The following is a 15,541-nucleotide window of genomic DNA, read 5'->3' on the forward strand; positions in this document are numbered from 1 at the left end:
GCTTTCCTACAACTACAACTCAGCCGCTGATTGTTTTTATTTCTGTGTCAGGGCAGCCACCGAAGGTAGGTTAAACAAAAAAATATACAAGTTAAACTTTTTACCGCTGCAATAGTTTGAAATCTTAAAACTTGTCAGTACCCTTTTGCCCTGCGTGAACACCGTTATGTTTAGGCACTACCATCATTTCAATCTTATTTTATGTATACTAGGGAACAATAAATGACGCATACACACGCATTCATTATATACAGACATTTACTATTTACATGATTTTAGCGTTCTTATACATAAATTTAAAGTGCCATAGTTCAGATGTGCTCGTCTGTCATCCCATTGGCTTTTGACGAAGTCCCAAGTCACCGACAAAAAAATGAGGCAAACGATTTTGAATCAATGTTTTCAAAAAGATGGAAGGAATTGCTTCGTGGTCGCACTAGCTGGCATCCAGGGGTTTCACCAAGCCTTCGTTATAAACGCGAAGAATGGCCTCACACACAAACTTGTATTGACTCTGCAAAAGAAAAGAAAGCAATGTCAACGGGGCACAGGTTACGATGACAACTTGTACTTGGCATTTGACAAGGTTTGCTGCATCAGAAATAAAACGTTAATGTTCTCAAAGAGAAAGAAGGTATATGCATTTTACTATCTTCTTACGTTCTAGGCCGTAACGGGGTGGGGTTTGCTAATCATTCTTAAAACTGGATTTTGAAATGTTTGTTAACTCTATATAAGCACCATATTAAAACAGCAGCGTTTATAAGGTGAACATTAGAAAAAACCGTACTGGTTGCCCACCCACGTAGGCAATGACACAGACTACTGCAATGCGCAGCCTCTGTGAAGTTCATGCAACAATGCCAAAAAGGATAGATCACCACAGATAAATAATGTACTCGGAACCTAGAAAGCAGTGATTACGTTCTGCTGCATGGTCCTCCCTGTGACCCAATGTTCAGGGCACATAACGAGCCCCATGTAAACTCTGCTTGAGCCTTTATGCAGCAAGACTGCAAACCTAGCATTCCCATCATGGAGAGAGGGAAGGAGAGAGAGAGAGAGAATGGAGCAGCACCCTTCCCCCGAACAGAAGGCAGTGACTCACAACGGGAGGCAGGTAGAAAACAGGTAAATGTCGCTGGGGAGGGGTGGGATCTGAGGGGATGCATAGAAGCATAGAGGGGGAAGATGATAGTTTTTTGCTCATAGATCCTATATATATATATATATATATATATATATATGTATATATATGTATATATATATATATATATATATATATATATATATATATATATATATATATATATATATATATGATACATTACTCACCGTAATCGTATTTCTGATGCTTGTATCTGCTTAGATTCACATGCTGTGCATAGGCCGACATCTAGTGGAAGCTGCGAAGTATTACAGTTTGTTTTTCGAAACTCGAAAAGGGCGTCGATACAGGGCGTGACAGTAATACTATCCCTAGTGTGACGTCCACTGTACCCATGATCCCTCACGCGTCTAGGACCCTCAGATTGTATTTATTCTGACATGAGGTAGCATGAGGAGTAGCGCGAGTACAGATAATCCAAGCAGATAGATAGAAAGGTAAGACTACAAACATCCATGCGCCTTCTCTCAGAGGGGAGGAAGGGTGGGTCGCATGTGAATCTAAGCAGATACAAGCATCAGAAATACGATTACGGTGAGTAATGTATCCCTTCTGAGGCTTGTGGAATCTGCCTAGATCACATGCTGTGCATAGATTAGCGAGAAGTACCTGAAGAAGGAGGTGGGATGTGAAGGGTCATGAGCAAATAAATGTCTTATAACCGCTTGTCCCACTTGTGTATCTGTCTTGGAATGAGTGTCAATGCAGTAGTGCTGAATAAAAGTGTGAATAGAGCTCCAAGTAGCTGCTTTGCAAATGGTGTCAAGGGGTACATTTACAAAGAAAGCCAGAGTGGCCCCAATGCCTCTTGTAGAGTGGGCCCTAGGCGTGAAAGGCAGAGTTTTTTCAGAAAGTGAGTAACACAGCTGGATACAGTTAATAATCCAGAGATGGCACCTTTAGAGACGCGATCCCCCTCTCTGCCTGTAGCTACGGAGACAAACAGCTGATCTGTTTTCCTTAGCGGTCTGGTCTTGTTTACATAGTAGAGGACCGCCCTACGCACATCTAGTGTGTGTAGTTTCACCTCAGCCGAGCTTTGTGGGTCTTGGAAGAAAGCCGGAAGCTCGATGGACTGGTTCACGTTGAATTTTGAAATAAACTTAGGTGAAAACCTTGGGGGTGTGCGTAAAACCAGTTTATCTTTATGGACAGTAAAGAAGGGATCTTGCACTGACAGAGCCTGAATTTCACTGACTCTTCTTATAGATGTAATTGCTACTAAGAAGGCCGTTTTGTAAGTCAGGTGTTTGAGACTGCTTTTGTGCATGGGCTCGAATGGGGGACCCATGAGCTTAGATAGCACCACGTCAAGGTCCCAAACTGGTGGTGGGTTTGAAATAGGAGGGTGAAGTCACTTTACTCCTTCCATGAAGGCTTTAACTACTGGTACTTTCCACCACGACACCTTGTTATGGGAAGTGGTGTATGCTGACAGGGCTGCCAGGTGTACCTTCACTGAGTTAAAAACCAGTCCTGCATCCAGCAGGTGGAGCATGTATGTAACAATAGTAGAAGGAGTGCAATCAACTGGGTTGATTTGTTTATTCTGGCACCAGATAACAAATCTCTTCCATTTGTCAAAGTAGCAGTGCTGTGTGTTAGGTTTTCTAGATTCCTTTAGGATGTCCATACACCTCTGTGGTAAATTGAGATGTCCGAACTCTATGACCTCAGGAGCCATGCTGCCAGGTTCATTGAGTTGGGGATGCACTGTTTGACCTTGGTGCTGGGACAGTAGGTTGTACCAGCCCGGATGTTTGATGGGTTCGCACACCGCCAATCTGCGTAAGTGTGGGAACCACAGTTGTCTTGCCCACATGGGAGCAACTAGGACGAGAGTCATCGATTCTAGGTTCATCTTGTTGACCACCTTCCTGATTAGAGGAGTTGGTGGAAAAGCGTACGCAAACATCTCTGACCAGTTCATCCACAGGGCGTTCCCCTGGGAGTCTGGTTGGGGGAACCTGGATGCAAATCCTGGGCATTGTCTGTTTTCGCTTGTGGCGAATAGGTCTATAGTGGGGAAACCTCACTGAGAGAAGATATCTTGTACGACTTCTGTGTAGACACCATTCGTGTTCCTCTGGGAGGGGGTCTGTGCTCAGAGCATCCGCCAGGGAATTGAGATCCCCTGGAACATGTTGCGATGACAGGAAGATGTTCCGTCTGAGTGCCCATATCCAGATTTTCTGGGCAAGCTTCGACAGATTTGGCGACCGAGTCCCTCCTTGCTTGTTCAGGTAGAACATGGCCGTAGTGCTGTCCGTCCAGATTTGCACTAACAGATTTAACAGGTAGGGCTCGAACGCTTGAAGTGCTCTGAATACTGCCAGAAGCTCTAACAGGTTGATGTGATTCTTGGCCACTGAGTGCGACCAGAGACCCTGAACTGTGTGGTGGAGATGGTGAGCTCCCCACCCCATCAGGCATGCATCGGTTGTGACTACCGCCTGTATCTCGGGATTGTAAAAAGGTTTCCCCTTGGACAGATTCTCTCTTGTCCACCAGTGAAGGCTTTGTACAAGTGTTGGCGACGACCACTAGATCGTCCCACTGACCACTTGCCTGAGAACACTGTTTTGCCAACCATTCTTGCATGGGACGCATGCGCAGGCGCGCGTGGGGGACCAGGTAAATACATGACGCCATCATGCCCAGCAAACGCATTGCTTTGCGTACCGTTAACTGGCGACCGGACTGATATTGCGGAATTTGCAGCAGTATATTCCAAATTCTTTCCTCGGAAAGAAAGGTCAACCCCTCTTGAATGTCTAGGATAGCTCCTAGGAACTGTTTGGATGTGCTTGGCACGAGACTTGACTTTTTCTCATTTATTGAGAAACCCAATTCGAAAAGGAGGTCGATTGTCCTTTGAATGTTTGCTCTGCAAATTAGTGGGGTCTCCCCCGTGATGAGCCAGTCGTCCAGGTAAGGGTACACCGGTATTGGCTCCCTGCGTAGGTGTGCTGCCGCCACCGCCAGTACCTTGGTGAATACCCTTGGAGCCGAAGCTATCCCGAAGGGCAGTACCTTGAACTGGTAGTGCCGACTGTCCACCTTGAAGCGCAAGTACTTTCTGTGCGCTGGGAACATGGAAATATGAAAATAGGCATCTTTCAGATCCAATGTTGCCATGTAATCCCCCTTTTTTAGGAGGGGGGAGTACCTCCTGGAGAGTAGTCATGCAAAACTTTTGGGGCTTGACATACTTGTTTGCAGGCCGTAAGTCCAATACTGGGCACATTGTCAAATCTTTTTTTGGCACAAGGAAGTAAGTTGAATAAGGAACAAGTTACTTACCTGTAACTGTTGTTCTCCAGCATGGGTCTGGCATGGATTCACATGCTCATGAATATTCCCTGTCGTCAGGCTGGGAATCCTCGGTAAAGAAAAAATCAGTATCAGTTTCGTTTCTGATCTGTCTTTCGTAGTAGTAACCAATCACTGATCTCTGCGTCATACTGACCACAGCCAATGACTGCCCTCTACCTAAGCCCCGCCTCTGGTAGCCATCTTCAGATTTGGTAGCAGGTGAAGTGGCAGTATGACCAAGTGAAGAGCCGCAGAGGGGTAAGCGGGAGGGTTCGCATGTGAATCCATGCCAGACCCATGCTGGAGAACAAAAGTTACAGGTAAGTAACTTGTTCCTTCTCCAGCATGGGGTCTGGCATGGATTCACATGCTCATGAATAAAGAATACATAGCAGTACACACATGCACAACCACGGAAGGTGGCAAAGGCTCAACATTAAGCAATACAAAAAACTCAACATTAAGCATCTCTTACCTCCTCACCAGGCTCACCTTAAGCGAACAGGTTGCGCAGCACTGCTTGGCCGACCCTGGACTCCTCCCTGGAATCCCGATCGACGCAGTAGAATCTCGTGAAGGTGTGCGTCGACCTCCACGTAGCAGCCCTGCAGATGTCCAGCAGGGGCACACCAGACAAGAATGCCGTAGTAGCAGCGATCGCTCTGGTCGAATGGGCTCTCAGACGGCCTGGCAGCGGTCGGTTTGCCAACCGGTGACAGTGCATGATGCAGCCGGAGAGCCATCTGGAAATAGAAGACTTCGAGAGAGCCTTCCCTTGATTCACAGTTCCAAAGTTCACGAACAGCTGTGATGTCCTCCGGAAACTCTTCGCGCGGTCCACGTAGAACTTCAGCGCTCTAGCCACATCCAGCGAGTGCAAAGTCCTATCGGCCGGCGACGAAGGAGACGGGAAGAAAACAGGTAACACCAAGGGCTCATTAAGATGGAAGTCAGACGGCACCTTAGGCATAAAGGAGGGGTGTGTCCTAAGCACCACCCTCGAGGCATGGAAAGTCAAGTACGGTGCTTTGCAGGATAGGGCCTGGATCTCTCCCACTCGTCGTGCGGAGGTAATGGCCACCAGGAACGCAGTCTTCCACGACACAAACTTCATAGGTGCGGAGTGCATCGGCTCGAATGGGGGCCCCATGAGCCTGGTCAGCACCACGTTAAGTTCCCACGCCGGGGCCAGGGCCTTCACCGGCGGGAACGACCGGAACAGTCCTTTCATAAACTCTTTTACCAGTTGATGGGACCACAGTGACGTCCGTCCTGAGGTTCTGGTATATCTGGAGATCGTCGCCAGATGAATCTTAATGGAGGCATGGGCTAGCCCAGCCTTTGCCAGCGATAGCAGGTACGGCAGCAATTGAGGGGCCGTAATCCGTAGGGGGTTGATCTTCTGTGCTCGGCACCAGATAGAGAACCTCTTCCACTTATGACCGTAGCATTTGAGAGTCGAGGACGCCCTGGCCTTTGCAAGAACCTCTCTGCAATCGGCCGGTATATCGTAGCCTCCAAACTCTAGCGCTGCAGGAGCCAGGCCTGCAGGTTCAGCGACGCCGGGTCGTGGTGGAAGATGGCGCCTCCTTCTCTGGAGAGAAGGTCCGCGTCTGCCGACAGCTTGATGGGAGGGGACGTTGACAAGTCCAGAAGGTCCGGGAACCAGATCTGCCTCGGCCACGCCGGAGCGACGAGGATCATCCTGCACCGGGACCTCTTGAGCTGGCTGATGAGTCGAAGCAGCAACGGCAACGGAGGTAACGCATACAGGTATAGGCCGTCCCAGGGGAACGAGAACGCATCGCCCATGCTTCTCGGCTGGGGAAACCTGCTGGCGAACCTCTTGCACTTCGAGTTCGTCGCTGTTGCGAACAGGTCGATTTGGGGTTTGCCCCATCGTCGGAAGAGTAGATCCACCTGATCCTGGCGCAGTTCCCACTCGTGACACGCACGAGCTCCCTGCTGAGCGAGTCGGCGATGTTGTTGCTTTCTCCTGCCAGGTGGAAGGGAACCAGGAACATCCCCTGGGTGACCGCCCAGTGCCACAGATCCTGTGTCTCCTTGGATAGGGCTGGGGATCTGGTGCCTCCCTGCTTCCGTATGTAAAACATTGTCGTGGTGTTGTCCATGAAGATACGCACCACCTTGCCCTTGAGCGACGGGAGGAACGATTTGAGAGCCCAGACCACGGCTCGGAGTTCCAGGGCGTTGATGTGCAGGAGCCTCTCCTCCGGGAGCCAGAGGCCTCTTGCGTGGAGATCTCCGGTGTGGGCGTCCCAACCTTCCAGGGAGGCGTCCGTCGTCACCGTCTCCTGGTACGCCGGCGTCTGAAAGTCCTTGCCCGCCGCGAGGTGCACTCGAACGCCCCACCACTGAATCGCCCGCCGGAATACCTCGTTGAGGGGGACCCTGTCTTCGAAGGTGTCCGTCGCCTGCCTCCAACGGGCGTCGAGAAATTCTTGAAGAGGGCGCATCCGTAGTCTGCAGAGGCGCACCAGGTAGATGCAAGAGGACATCATCCCCAGGAGGGACTTGATGGACCTCACCCTGGCCACGTCCGTGGCAAGCAGGCGCTGCACTTTGCCTAGAATGGCCTTCGTCCGCTCTTCCAACGGGGCCGCCAGGCGCCTCACTGTATCGAGCTTCGCTCCCAGAAACAGGGCCACCTGCAACGGCACCAGGTGGGACTTTGGGTAGTTTATGGCGAATCCCAGGTCTGTGAGTAGCTGGATGGTCCTCGCAGTGTGTTCGACGGCGAGTTCCCTCGTCCTTGAGCGGATGAGCCAATCGTCCAGGTGGGGGTAGACGTGAATCCCCTGCAGGCGCAGCCGCGCCGCCACTGGTGCTAGGCACTTGGTGAAGACCCTGGGGGCCGACTTCAAACCGAACGGCAGTGCTCTGAATTGGTAGTGGCGTCCCTGGACGACGAACCTGAGGAACTTTCGGTGACTTTTGAGGATGGGAACGTGGAAGTATGCATCCTCCAGGTCCAACGACGATAGAAAGTCGCCTTCCTCCAGCTGTCCCAGTACGTGCTGAAGGGTGACCATCCTGAACTTTTGTGATCTGATGTATTTGTTCAAACGACGAAGGTCCAGGATGGGGCGCCAGCTGCCCGTCTTCTTCCTGACGAGGAAGTACCTTGAGTATACCCCGGAGCCCTGGAGCCTCTTCGGGACAAGCTCGATGGCTCCTTTCCTGAGCATCGCCCGTACTTCCAACAGCAGTTGTGGGCTGTGATTTTCCTTCCTGGCCACAGGAGGAATGTGAGGGCACTTCTTCAGGAATTCTATAGTGTCCCCTGCCAGGGTATCCAGCACCCAACGGTCGGTGGAGATGGACTTCCACACGCCGACGAAGTTCGTCAGCCGGCCTCCCACCGGGGTGCTTCGGTGGGGGCCCAAGACCACGGCCGGTTCAGTCCTGCTTGGAGGTGGCGGCCTTGCCGCCCTGGCCACCTTGCCAACGGCGGCGAGGCGGCCCCTGCTTGCCGCGACCCCTGTAGGCCTCCTGAGATGAGGAGCGTGCCGCCTGGCGCTAGGACGACGAGCCACCGCTGGATCCCTTGGAGGCACCCTGTCTGCCTCCGGAGCTCCGAAAGGGCCGTCGTTGCTGAAGGGCTCCTAGGGCGCGGGCCGTCTCTGTGTCCGTTTTTATGGCTTGGAGGGATTCGTCCACCGCCTTCCCGAACAAGTTGCTGCCATCGAACGGCATGTCCAATGCCCTGGTCTGGACATCCTGACGGAAGTCTGTCGCCCGGAGCCAACCCCGTTGTCGTAGGCAAACACCGTTGCCCAGCTGGCGGAACCCGGTATCCACCGTTATGGCGTGGTCCGACGCCACCTAGCCCTCTTGCAGTATTTCCAGAGCCTCGGACCTCTTGTCGTCCGCCAGGAAGTCCAATATGGGGGCCAGCTTAAACCAGAGCTCCCTGTCGTAACGGGCCACGATCGCCAGGGCGTTGGCCGCTTTGATCGTCGTCGCCGCCGACGAAATGACCCGCCGCCCCATGGCGTCCACGCCGTCCGGCGGGGAATTCGACGTCGAGGCTCCTGACCCTGCCGCTTTCTTCTTCGCTGCCGCCGAGACGACCGAGTCTGGCGTTGGCTGGGCCCTGAGGCACAGGGGAGCGGTTTCGGGGACCCGGTATTTCTTCTCGTACCGGTCCCGTTTGGCTGGTGCCGTGGAGGGGTTCTTGAGAACCGACAGGCCCTCCTCCCAGATGTCATTGATTAGGGGCACCGCAATGACCAGTCTTCCTCTTGGCCTCCCTGCGCTGATAGAGGAAACCTTCCTTTTTCTGCTCCTCCGGGCAGAGCTGGAACAATTCGGACGCCCTGGCGATCATGGCGTGGAATGAGCCAATCTCGTCGGGCGGCGAGGCCCGTGCGACGGGAGACGGGAGACCCGTTCCGTCGTCGTCGCCCTCAGACCCCGTTGTCGAGCCCAACGCACCGTCATCTCCCGACTCGTGGGAGGATGAGGAGGGAACTGTAGGCCTTACGGGGGCGAGCGGAGGAGAGGGTTGGGTCCTCCGTCCTTTGTTCTGAGGACTTCCCGACGGGCCAGGTTGCGGGTCATCCGGCCTGGGCCATGGGAATCTCGTCCTTATCTCAGAGCATAAGGACTGGATGGCAGACAAAATGGCCGCTGAGCCATCCTGAGGCCTAGGATCCGGCTGTGCCGGAAGGGAAGGCCGCTCTTCCTCACCATCGTCGTCTTCCTCGGTTATCCCCGAGGATCTTCCTGACGGGATCAAACCTTCTCGAATTGGACTTCGAGGTTCCTCACGGCCTCGGTCAGTCCCTCCTCCGAGGCTGACTCCGAGCTCGAGGAGGGCACCGTGCCCCCCCTCGCTTCTTCCATCATGGTGGCCACGACGATGGGCTGAAAAGAGGATTCCCTCCTTGGCAGCAGGGAAACTCTAGTCCCGGAGGCGGTCTCCGCTGGCGGTGTCTCTGCCGGCTTGGCCAGAGTCGCCGCGATAGCCTCGATAGAGGCCTTCGCCTGCTGGGAAGGGGCCTTGACCACCTTAGGTGCGTCCCGGGCCTTCTCCTTCGGGGGAGGGGCGACGCCTCGCTCCCCCTCTTCCGAGATCGGACGGGGCTTCTCCCGAAGCTTACCCGGGGTCTCGGACTTTCTCTTCCCCGAACCGGAGTGTTGGCTCGTGGTTGACGGTGCCGGGGAAGGTGCGCCCTGCCTGGCGACCGAAGAGCCCGACCTTTCGGCGATCCAGGAGCCAGCGGACTCGCGCCGCTTGGCCTGGTGTTGGGCCCCCGTCGCCAGGGCGCCCGCACAGGACTTAGAAGCCCGCTCGGACCCTTTCTTCTTCTTCTCACCCGTCGAGCCCTTCTCCAACCAGCTTGCGAGACGGGATCGACGGTCCCTCATGGTCAGCTCCAACAAGTTCTTGCAAAACTGGCAGTCCTTCTCTACATGAGTCTTGTCCCCATGAAGACAGAGGCATCGCGAATGTTCGTCTTCCTTAAAACACATTCTGCAGCCCGCATCCAGGGCAGCTGTGAAACAGCTTGGGTCCGGGCGACGAACTTGCATCCTGGGCCATCTCGAAGTAGGCCGCGAATCTTCTGGAATCCTCCAAGAAGTTGATTCGATGAAATCTTCACCCTTGAGGGGCGTAGGAAAATCCCGCAACGGGTAGCCGTTAACAGGAGAAGAAACGGTGGAGCTTGAGGCTCGATTAACCAACAAAAATGTGAAAATTCACCTGAAAAAGTGCGAAACACGCATTAAAAGCTCGAGAGCTAAGCACGAGGACTCCCAACACTTGAACGTGCGGTAAAAATCTGAAGATGGCTGCCAGAGGCGGGGCTTAGGTAGAGGGCAGTCATTGGCTGTGGTCAGTATGACGCAGAGATCAGTGATTGGTTACTACTACGAAAGACAGATCAGAAACGAAACTGATACTGATTTTTTCTTTACCGAGGATTCCCAGCCTGACGACAGGGAATATTCATGAGCATGTGAATCCATGCCAGACCCCATGCTGGAGAAATACCCTTGTTTACCTGGTGTCCCGGGACGAGTTCTATCGCATCCTTTGCTAGCAGATTGACAATCTCCTCGAGGAGGATCTTCTGGTGGTCCAAAGAATGTATTCTTTGTCGTGGAGGATGGTTTCGGGGACGCTCTAACAGTTCTATGCAGTACCCTGCGGATACTGTGGACAGCACCCATCTGTCTGATGTGATCCCTTCCCAAGCTTGGTTGAAGTTGGAAATGCGTCCCCCTACTGGGGTTGCGTGAGAAGGGACCCTAAACTGAGCGTCACTGTTTTGGTGGAGGCGTGCCACCTCCTCTACTGGGGCTGCCTCTACCTTTCCCACGTCCTCTTTTATTATCCCTGCCGTAACCCTGGGTAGACTGTTGGTTATTATTGCTCCACGGTGTACCCTGCCCCGGGAATAGTTACATCCTCTCTGGGAATTTTGGCCACGTGGGCGATGAAAATTGCCATTCCCTCTCTGATTAGGGGGGTTTATTGGTTAGTTGGCCTAGGGATTTGAGTGTTTCATACTCGTCCTTGGCATTTTTCAGCGCGTCCTCGGCCGCCTTACCAAACAACAGATCAGGCTCCACCGGTTTATCTAACAATGATGCTTGGGTTTCAGCCTTGAATCCAGACTGCCTTAACCAAGCGTGTCTCTTGATAACAGTTCCTTCTGCTATCAATCTGCCGGCGTTATCCGCGGCATCAAAGGTTGCCTTTAGAATGCAACCGAACACGGCTCTTCCCTCCCCCGAAACTCGTGCCAACTGGCTCTTTAAGGGTTCTGGGGCGGAGTCTATGAGTGCCGCGACTTCTTCCCATTGATGGCAATTATAGCTGGCCAACAGGGTGGTGGAGTTGGCAATCCTTGCCTGGTATGCGGAAGTGGAGGCAACTTTCCTGCCCAACCCATACAGTTTCTTGCTCTCCTTGTCGGGAGGAGCTTCGGACGATGACAAGGGTGTTCCCGCCCTCTTACGGTTGTTTGTAACAACTAGGGAGTCCAGCTTCAGATGCCCCCTTATATATAACGGGTCTGATTGGGCTGCCCTGAAAAGTTTCTCAATCCTGGGGTTCACTGCTCTGGTGAGGATAGGATTTACGAGTGAAGAGTCTATTCTCCTTTGAATAGACTTCAGGATAGGGATGGCCTGAGCAACAGGCCTCCTTTCTACCACTAACTCTTCGGCGAAGTCCCTCTCCTCTTGAGCACCCTGGGTGTCAATGTGGAAATGTTCGGCTGCTCGAGACAGCACTTCATTCAGGAGAGGTTGGTTGTCGACAGGGGAGTCGGTAACCGGGGGTTCCTTCTTTACCGGGGAATCTACTCTGTAGGTTTCCGGGTCGTCCTCATCCTCCCCATAGTAGCCCGTACCAGTTTGTTCTTCCAACATGCCCAAATCTGGATCCTCACAAAAGGATGTCTCTCCTTGATACTGAGAGTAGGGCTGTACATAGAAGGGGTCCGAAGACCGTGTTGGTGTTTCAAACCGGGACTTTTTACTTGGAGGTATAGGATCCTTAGAGCCTGAGGGTGCTGACCCGTCGGGAGTATATGAGAGAAAGTGATCAGGGTTTTTTTGTAAAAATCTGCAAATGATGACATCCTTGACATGACCCTGTCTATGTCAGCACTAGACCATTCTCTAGAACTGGGGATGACCCATTCTGGAAGTTTCTCTGACTTATCCTGACTAGACTTGGCGGTCTGAGTAGGGGTTTTTGTGATAGCAGAAGACTTGGACTTGTCTGTCTGTTTCTGAGGAGTGGAGTGTCTTAGGGGTGTGGAAGTAGGCAGAGGCTGCTTCCTTTGTTGTTTTCCCCCCTCTCCGTGAGTGGAAGAGTGTTTTCCGTGTTTTTTCGCCCCTATGGAGCCTTTCGACGCCTGGCGGGGGTAGTGTCCCTATCCTTCGAGAGTGGGGGTAGGTGTTCGGGAGCCGCCGAAACGCGGTGTGCGGGCGCCGACACCTGGAGTGCGGTCTGGGGCTGGAAGTCGGCTTCGTCCTCCGACGATCGAACTTCCGTTACCTTGGGGAGCGAGGCACTCTTGGCAACAGTGGATGATTGCCTGGAGTCATGCGGCGATCGTGATCGAGAACGCCCAGAGGACGCCGATTTGGACCGTTCTCTATGTGCCTCTTTCCGAGAACTCGACGTGCGCGTCGAGTCCCGGTTGGACTTCATGTGTTTTGTGGAAGTGCTGTGGGAAGCGCTTGTGTCGCCGGGGGTCTTCCCCATAGCCGCCCTGCTGGACGACCTTCCGAGGTCGGGGACTTGCGCTTGGCTGTCTTTCGACGCCATAATGCCCTCGCCGTCCGAAAGCACGGCGTCGCTGCCATCGCTGAAGGCCTCTTGACGCCTGGCGTGGTGGGCCCAACGCTTGATCGAACGGTCCTTAAGTATTTTGGGTTTAAACCTACTACACGCTCTGCAGTTCGCCTCGGAGTGGTCCCTCGGCAAGCAGAGATTGCACTTGGCGTGCCTGTCGACCCAAGGGTATTTGCGGTTGCACTTGGGGCAGAATTGGAAAGGAGTACCCTCCATACGCACCTTATGGCAGCGGGCTTGTAAGTGTAGGAATATATAAGAATGTACCTATACACCAAAAGAGTGTAGAGTATGTCCACCCCCCACTCTCCCTACTTGCAGGGCCGAGGCCAGCGGCCTTCCTAGGCCCAAATCCGTCGTGCAGCTGTCGACGGTCGAATTCTTCTCTGGGCCAGCATCGAGTGTGGAAGTTCGGTGACTCGATGTTGGGGAGGAGAAATGGGTCAATTTAACAATATTTAGCGAAAGTATGGCTAAGGCCAGGGAACTCCGCGAAATGCTTCCGACCAGAAATCTGAGGGTCCTAGATGCGTGAGGGATCATGGGTACAGTGGACGTCACACTAGGGATAGTATTACTGGCACGACCGGTGTCGACGCCCTTTTCGAGTTTCGAAAAACAAACTGTAATACTCCGCAGCTTCCACTAGATGTCGGCCTATGCACAGCATGTGATCTAAGCAGATTCCACAAGCCTCAGAAATATATATATATATGTATATTACATGGCCACGGTAGTGGCCATGTAGTTATGGTTAAGTTGGTGTTTCCATAGGAAGAGCACTTTTTTGGGCGGCTTATAACTTTGTTCCCCCTGGACGAATCCTTACCAGACTTTGCAAAAGAAGTATATGGCCCACTCTGAATTGTTTTGCAAAGTTTGGTGAGGATTCGTCCAGGGGGGGCAAAGTTATAGGGGGGGTCCCAAAACTTTTTTTTCCCCATCGACTGAATGGGAAACATTTTTTGATCGCGCCTACAGCCCAAACCGCTGGACGGATTTTAACCAAATTTGGACCAGGTGCAGGGGATTGGTCCCAAAAGCCTGCTTTTGCAAATCTGGTGAAAATCCGTCCAGTAGTTTCTTTTTAAATGACCAAAAAGTAGGTCAGAAAAAATTAGTGATATCTGTGTTCGCTTCACGGACACACTTCCCTGTTCGCTCCGCGGACAGGACGGTGATTGGGCAAGCAGCTTGCGTGATGTCCGCGGACATCTGACGTGCTTTTCTATTGGCTGCCGTAAAGCGTGCAGTGCGTCTATTTTCAGAGACGCCCGCCATATTTGTTTATCGGAGCGGGATCTGCTGCCTGCACAGTGTAGATGTGGGCTGCGTTGGCCACGAAAAGGCGGTGAGGCACAGGCCCTCGTGTCTCTCTCTTGTTCCCCCCACCCCCGCTCATGGCCCGTGTCTCCCATGCTCCCCCCTCACTGATTCTCCGTGTGTTCCTCCCACCCCCCGCTCATGCTCCGTTTCTCTTTCTCGTCCCCCTGCTCATGTCCCATGTCTACCTCCACCCCACCCCCCACTCATGCCCCGTGTCTCCCTACTGTTCCCCCCCACTCCCCGCTCATGCCCCGTGTCGCTCTTCCCATCCCCCCACCCCCGCTCATGCCCCGTGTGTCTCCCTCCTTTCCCCCACCCCCCGCTCATGCCCCGTGTGTCTCTCTCCTTTCCCCCACCCCCCGCTCATGCCCCGTGTGTCTCTCCCCTTCCCCTCCACCCCCTGCTCATACCCAGTGTCTCTCCCCTTCCCCCCGCTCATACCCAGTGTCTCTCCCCTTCCGCCCACCCCCCACTCATGCCCAGTGTCTCTCTCCCCTTCCCCCCACTCATGCCCAATGTCTCTCTCCCCTTCCCCCGCTCATGCCCAATGTCCCTCTCCCCTTCCCCCCCACCCCCCGCTCGTCTATACCCTCCCCCCACCCCCCGCTCATGCCCCGTGTCCCTCTCCCCTTCCCCCCACCCCCCGCTCATGTCGTGTGTCTCTCCCCTTCCCCCCACCCCCCGCTCATCCCTGTGTCTCCCTCCTTTCCCCCGCTCATGCCCCGTGTCTCTCCCCTTCCCCCCACCCCCCGTTCATGTCCCGTGTGTCTCTCCCCTTCCCCCATCCCCCGCTCACGCCCCGTGTCTCTCTCCCCTTCCCCCCCACCCCCCGCTCATGCCCCATGTCTCTCTCCCCTTCCCCCCACCCCCCTCATGCCCCGTGTCTCTCTCTCCTTCCCTCCTACCCCCGCTCATGCCCCGTGTCTCTCTCCCCTTCCGCCCCACCCCCCGCTCATGCCCCGTGTCTCTCTCCTCTTCCGCCCCACCCCCGCCTCTCTCCTCTTCCGCCCCACCCCCCGCTCATGCCCCGTGTCTCTCTCCCCTTCCCCCCACCCCTGCTCATGCCCCGTGTCTCTCCCCTTCCCCCCCACCCCGCTCATGCCCCGTGTCCCTACCCTCCCCCCCACCCCTCGCTCATGCCCCGTGTGTCTCCTGTTGCCCCCACCCCCCGCGTGTCTCCTGTTGCCCCCACCCCCCGCGTCTCCCTCGTGTTCCCCCCACCCCCCACTCATGCCCCATGTCTCCCTCGTGTTCTCCCCCACCCCCCGCTCATGCCCCGTGTCTCCCTCGTGTTCTCCCCCACCCCCCCGCTCATGCCCCGTGTCTCCCTCGTGTTCTCCCCCACCCCCCGCTCATGCCCCGTGACTCCCTCGTGTTCTCCCCCACCCCCC

General features: G+C 54.2%; 1 protein-coding gene across 8 annotated transcripts in view; it reads right to left on the bottom strand.

Moving 5' to 3' along the window:
- Positions 1-240: 240 nt before the first annotated feature.
- PTPN3 (protein tyrosine phosphatase non-receptor type 3) overlaps positions 241-15,541 on the bottom strand; it is a 2,254,194-nt gene continuing 2,238,893 nt past the window's right edge. For all 8 annotated transcript variants that reach the window (XM_069620560.1, XM_069620561.1, XM_069620557.1 and 5 more), the window contains one exon: positions 241-514. In XM_069620560.1, the coding sequence (XP_069476661.1) occupies positions 437-514 (78 nt within the window). In that variant the 3' untranslated portion in view covers positions 241-436. The remainder of the gene's footprint in view (positions 515-15,541) is intronic.

This window comes from Ambystoma mexicanum, chromosome 5q (assembly GCF_040938575.1).
Source record: "Ambystoma mexicanum isolate Mex_15411 chromosome 5q, UKY_AmexF1_1, whole genome shotgun sequence".
Classification (NCBI taxonomy): domain Eukaryota; kingdom Metazoa; phylum Chordata; class Amphibia; order Caudata; family Ambystomatidae; genus Ambystoma; species Ambystoma mexicanum.